This window comes from Octopus bimaculoides, chromosome 2 (genome assembly GCF_001194135.2).
Source record: "Octopus bimaculoides isolate UCB-OBI-ISO-001 chromosome 2, ASM119413v2, whole genome shotgun sequence".
Classification (NCBI taxonomy): domain Eukaryota; kingdom Metazoa; phylum Mollusca; class Cephalopoda; order Octopoda; family Octopodidae; genus Octopus; species Octopus bimaculoides.
Genome location: NC_068982.1, coordinates 111514414 through 111520592, shown reverse-complemented (window position 1 = coordinate 111520592; position 6179 = coordinate 111514414). Strand labels below are relative to the sequence as shown.

Sequence of the window (6179 nt, the reverse complement as noted above, 5' to 3'; positions counted from 1 at the left end):
TCCGAGTTTGATTCCAAGCAGTGACCTGAATAATAATAATGATAATAATAATGATAATAATAATAATAATAATAATAATAAGATTGAAAAATACCTTAGGAATGAGAACTCGGGTTCGAAATTTCCCCAAGACACCCGATGAAGGCTGGAAAGTATATCAGCCAAAACTTTGTGTTAACAACAGACAAGATGAGGACAAATATCCATCAAATGTAAATAATGTAAATAATGTACATAATTCCTCATCTCTTAAATATAGAACTGTATTCTATTCAGTTTGTTATCTCTATATTTGAAACTGTGCCATAAGTGAGGAGGAAGTAATCAACACTGTTGTTAAGGAAAATTCAGGATAAGTTAACACAATCAAAGAAAAAATAAGCTCTGTTGAGGAAATGATAAAACATATGAACAGTCAGAAACAGGTTATTTTGGGCTGTATAAATTACAAAAAAATGATGATGAGAATATGGATAATACTGCTACCATTGCTGATAATGATAACAGTAATGATAATAATAGAAGGACAATTAATTTACCCGTGTTATTTGAGGATAATGACTGATTTGCAGAATTCTGTCTTAGCCCATCACATGTCAATTTAGGTAAATTCTGATTGATCAAGTAGTTAAATGGAGAACCTTTTGGTAAATTAATCTTACTCTGCAGCTGTTGATTTACAGATTCATTGTTTTTTGACTGTTTATAGTTGTTTTCTAGCCACAAAGGCTTCCGGCTTGGTATCTGTAAATGAGAAGAAATCAAAGCAATTGAATTTTGCTGCACTGGCCAGTTAAAAGCACTAAATTTACAATTTCTAATATATACCATTTGGTTTCACTCTTCCTTCATAGATAAGTGGTTAGGAATCAGGAAAGAACCCTGCTGGAAAAAACTTCAGTTCAAGTAAATAATAATGATAGCATGAAAAATTGGTTGTAAATTAGGTAAATAGAAAAACGATGACAATAAAAGGTTGTAAGCAAAAACATATTTTAAAGTTACAGTAAATATCAAATTATGGTGATTATGGTATTCCTGAGATAAAATCAACCTGCTTACGACTATGAAATGAACATTGCTGCTGCTCCACACTAACATCATTGATCACATCTAAATAAAAGCCATTCCACTGATTGGCAATGGTTTACTCACCAACATACTACAAACATTGTGGCTTATGATGCACAGTTTCCTATCTCTGCTATTTCTGTCATTACCGCAATGTTTTGTCTGATCCTCTTAACTATCAAGCTGCATATGTCCTCAAACCAGGTCCACCTGATCCACCCATCTCTCTCTCTCTCCCTCTCATCATTCTTACTCTGACTCACTTCCCTGACCCTACACTTTGCTTCATCTCTTCTTCTCAGAACTGCAATCCCCTACAATTCCACCAAATTGCTGTGCAGACACTAACATACAGAAATCTAAGCTAGATTATATTAGCTGCATTGATCTCATTGACTTACAAATGTCCAGTCTAGACAACATTAGCTGCATTGATTTCATCAATCTTGGAGGACCTGCGAAAGTCATGGATACTATCCCTCCTCCCTAATTAACTGTTAACTAAGGGAAAAAAATGAAAAATGAAATCTATGTATGACACCTTGATACATCATAGCCATTTTATGTAAAGAGGGTTTCCATGGTTGCATCAATTAGACAGATCTGTTGGTTCCCACTGGTCATTATATTAGCTGTACATGGAGGTGGTGGTGGCAGTAGTGATGACAACAATGATAATGACTATGGTGATGCTCATAACAACACATGTATAATGCACAGCTTTTGTTCACTTTTTCCAATTTAGAAATGGTGTCACACTATCACAGTGTTCATAATACTGTAAAATGTAAGAACATGTTATATCATGTTTTCAGGTTCAGATTAACACTCAGTGATAACAAATGAAAGATACAACCTCAACTACGAATTAAATATGTCATAGACGATAAACTATAAAAACAAAGTTGAGTTTTATATTTTAACAAATTTCTTGATATTATTCAACAATTACAAATAAAATGTGTGGAGTGTATCAGACAGCACACTTCAAAATTGGGTTACGGTTATAGGCAATCCAGAATCCAAGGTCTGATGTTGAAGTTCAAACTTTTATTAGTATCTAAATATTTTGTTTCATTCATGCAATACATTATATGTTGATCACAAATACTTACTTCTGGTATTTATTCAAATATTTAGAATCTGCATCACTATACAACTTGCAGTATAGAATATTGAACATTCAATACAGCAGTATATAAACAGGTTTCTTTCAATATATATTTTCTTAACAAAACCTATATAAGTATTAGTAACAACAACACCTGTAAACTGCTATGATTTAAAGTGTGTGTAGTAGATAGATTATTATATTTATCTTTAGCCTATCAATGCCATTTTAAGGTTAATTTAACATCTTTATTTCTAACACTGAGTCTTCTTCTGAATAAGGAGCTATTATCATAATGTGAAATAACTTTCAGAATATAGGTCTCTGACTGTGTGAATAACATAATCAACTGGTGAACACAAGAAGAATCTGTGAAATTTTACATGTCACCTAATAATTTGAAAAGGAAAGCAAAACATTTTCATTAACAAATCAGGATATTAAATACCAAAATTAATATAGAGAGAAAATTTAACTATAAACATAACTGTAAAGCAGAAATTCTCAAAATCTTGTCATGACTTTCACACACCTACCCAAACATGAGAAAGTGGAGCAAAACCTAAACGCAGTTACACAATTCATGAGAAATAGATGCCATGGCACCCTCAAATCTCAAACCACTGTCTAAAAGAATTAAAGATATATTAGCTAAAGTAAACTAAAATATACTTTGTCTAAATAAAAGATAAGGCTGCCACAGCTGAAACAATTTAATTATAGATCTGCTCGACCAGGGATGACCTGAGACTAAACAACAACATAGAAAGGTAAAACAAGGTAAAGGCAAATATCATGTAGAATTATATAGACTTTGCTATGCTGAACCTGCTCCCCATTTTACTATTGTTCTGCAAAACAATCAAGTTTAGGTTTGCTCATGAATTTTCATTAATTAATTACATAATATGCCCATAATTCAAGAATAGGTTAACATTATCCAGCCATTTTAGTTAAATAAATTGTGTTATTGTCATTTAAAATATGTAGCAAGCAATTTTGTAATGTAATTGTGTTAAGTAATGAATAAATTGTAAAACGTGTGGAAACACAAGATAAAGCCACTTATTTTGTATATTAACATCATGTATATAAACAGTTCTAATAAAATGTTTATCTAAAATCAATTATAATTTGTTGCAGGGGTAAGAGCATTGAACTGGATAGTTTGAAATGTCCTTCTTTATGGTCCCAAGGTTCTGAATTCAAAATCTGTTGAGATCATCTTAGCCTTTGTTGATTATTTTAGATAAATAAAATTAAGTTTAATTAATTATATAAAGAGACAATATCTCTAATACATTGTACAATCATAATGATGAAATAAAACTAAAACTGCTGAATAACGTCATTTAGAACAAATTTTATGATAGTAAACAGAGCATATCAAAAAAAAATTATTCTATAGAAAATAGGTTTATAACCTCACTTTAACTCAAATTTTATAGAATATCAGTGAACAGCTACAATATGCTGTTCTTTTTATAGCTTGCACTAAACTTTCTATACTAACAAGTTGTATGGTCTCATACAAATTCTGAATGCTTTGTATGTCTGAGACATGTAATTTGCAGTGAAACTATAGTTTCTACAAATAGTTCAAAAGTGGAATAAATTGGTTTGCTATGAGGAAAAGAGAAAGTCTAACTTTCCACTTTTTATATTCATTATTCAGCAACAGAGACCAACAGTGGGTTCCTCAAATTCTACTGTTTACTTTATCTTTTTGAATGTGGACAGTATCTATTTTCAACATTGCTTGGAAACAATACCTTCAGTAGCTCAAAATCAGTAATGAAGCAACATAACTAGTAGACATTTTAGGGTATTAATTTCTAGCAGCATTAATTTTCAGGCCAGATCATCATCCATATGATGTTTTATTAACTTCTGTTCTTACATATAGCTATAATCAAAACTGTATTTTATCCACTAACTTTAATTTATAAATATTCCTATATGTCAGCAATGTAGTAGCCAGTACATCAGAGTGCTGGATATTCTGCTCAAAATAATCATGTGTTCAACTCATTTTTATTGTTGTGCTCTACTTCTAGCAAAGCACTTGATTTTGACTGAATTAGTTTGTCATTATTGATGTTTACTTCTAGGCCAGCATTTCATCTACTGTTGTGTATATGTAAGATTAAAATTGTCTAGTGTGTGCTTCTGTTTTCAAGACAGACCATGTAGAGAGCAAGTGTAAAAAACAACTGTTCAAAAGAAAGAAGAAAATGTGTGTTACTGTCATACAAGCAGTGTCATTCATTTCCAATATTCTACAAGAATATGACTGGCTATAAGGAGACACTACCCTACTTGGAAATAGGTAAGGGTTGGCAACAGAAAGGGCACCTAACCTCAGAAAATCTGCCTCAATAAACTCTGTCTGGACCATGCAAGCATGAAATAGTGGACATTAAACCAATGATGAAATGATGACGAATATAGGCACAAGGCCAGCAATTTTGGAGGGATGGAATTAGTAAAATCAATGCCAGAACTTAACTGATTTATTATTTTATCAAATCCCAAGGGATGAAAAGCAAAGTTGATCTCAGCAAGATTTGATCTCAGAATGTAACAAGCCAGAAGAAATCTTGCAAGACATTTTGTGCAACTCTCTAATGACTCTACCAATCTTCTGCCCTAAACTATATCAAGTAAAAAAAATGTTTTTATTATTTTTTTATGCAAAAACAAAGATCAATTAACCTAATTGTATAAGTCAATTAAAATATTGTCCTATATGTTATTTTCTTTCTTCAGTAATGCAAAAGATAGTGTTTTTTAATCAGTCAAAACAAAATAAAGGGATTAATTTATAATCATATAAATTTCTTTCCGTTTTCTTTGTTTTAATTCATTTTCTATTTTACCAAACTAAGAAGGTATTATTTTTCATTTTTTTTTTTTTTTTGCAAATTGTTGGAATGAAAATTCCAACCACTAACCATTCAAACATGTTAGATAGGCTGGTGTAAGGAGGACAAGGTGGATTGCTAATGATGACCATAGTAAGTGCGGAATTAAGGATTTTAGTCCAATAACTTAAACTAAGTGCATTTCTAAATATTGTAATTCATAACTATTTTTAAAAAATACGAGTAAAAATGAGAGAATTCCTTACCTCCCATGGATGACCTGAAAGTAAGCTGTCCTCAATAACACATTTAGCTAAAGCACATAAGTTTTCAGTGTCCAAACGTCCACTAGTATCATTTTTTGATTTCTTAGTCCTGGGTCTTTGGATTTGGTAAAGAAGTTCTGGGTGATCTCTTTGAAATAAAGGATGGTAATACTCATAAGTCAAATGTCTTTTGTCAGTAGCTTCCTCTTGACCAGAGTTCAGTACATGATCATAATAGTCCATCTTATCATAGCTGACAAGATTAGATGAGACATTGCTATCTTGTCCTTGGGAATTTACCTTCTCTGGTGTATATTTGCAAGGTTCAACTGCTGAATCATAACCACCTCGGTATATAGCTTTTTTATTTTCTGTTTTCCGACTGGCTAATATCCGTGACATTTTGCGGAAACCATACATATTCAGTTGACGAATAAAGCTTCTAAAGTTTTTGGTTTTAAAAGACCAGAAATATACTGATTCATTAGAGGCCATTGGCACCAAAAGAAATGGTGATTTCTGGGGTATGTTCTCTGTTGAAACTGCTGTTGAGCCCTGTGATGATGGTTTTAAAGATGTAGCCAAATACTGACTTTCAAAATCAGTCTTGTTGATGCGAATAGAACAGCCATCAGCTCCCCATGAAATAGCACCAGTCTGGCAATGATTAGTGATCCGCCAAAGTTTCACTGGGAAGCGGCTAACAACACGGTCACTAACAGACTGCTTCAAAGGTAGAAGTTTAGGCATTGTGTTGCTTTCCTTTACTGAAAATAAAGAGATTGAGATACTAAGATATATATATACACAATTATACACACACACACACACATGTATATATATATATATATATATATATATATATAT

The 6179-nt window shown here is 32.0% G+C and overlaps 1 protein-coding gene across 1 annotated transcript in view; it reads right to left on the bottom strand.

Moving 5' to 3' along the window:
- Positions 1–6179, bottom strand: part of LOC106867489 (uncharacterized) — a 35884-nt gene that overhangs the window by 24915 nt on the left and 4790 nt on the right. Inside the window, exons 2-3 of the mRNA XM_014912374.2 lie at positions 5313–6079; positions 540–744 (exon numbers count right to left, since the gene is read on the bottom strand). Coding sequence (XP_014767860.1) covers positions 540–744; positions 5313–6062 — 955 coding nt within the window. The 5' untranslated portion in view covers positions 6063–6079. The remainder of the gene's footprint in view (positions 1–539; positions 745–5312; positions 6080–6179) is intronic.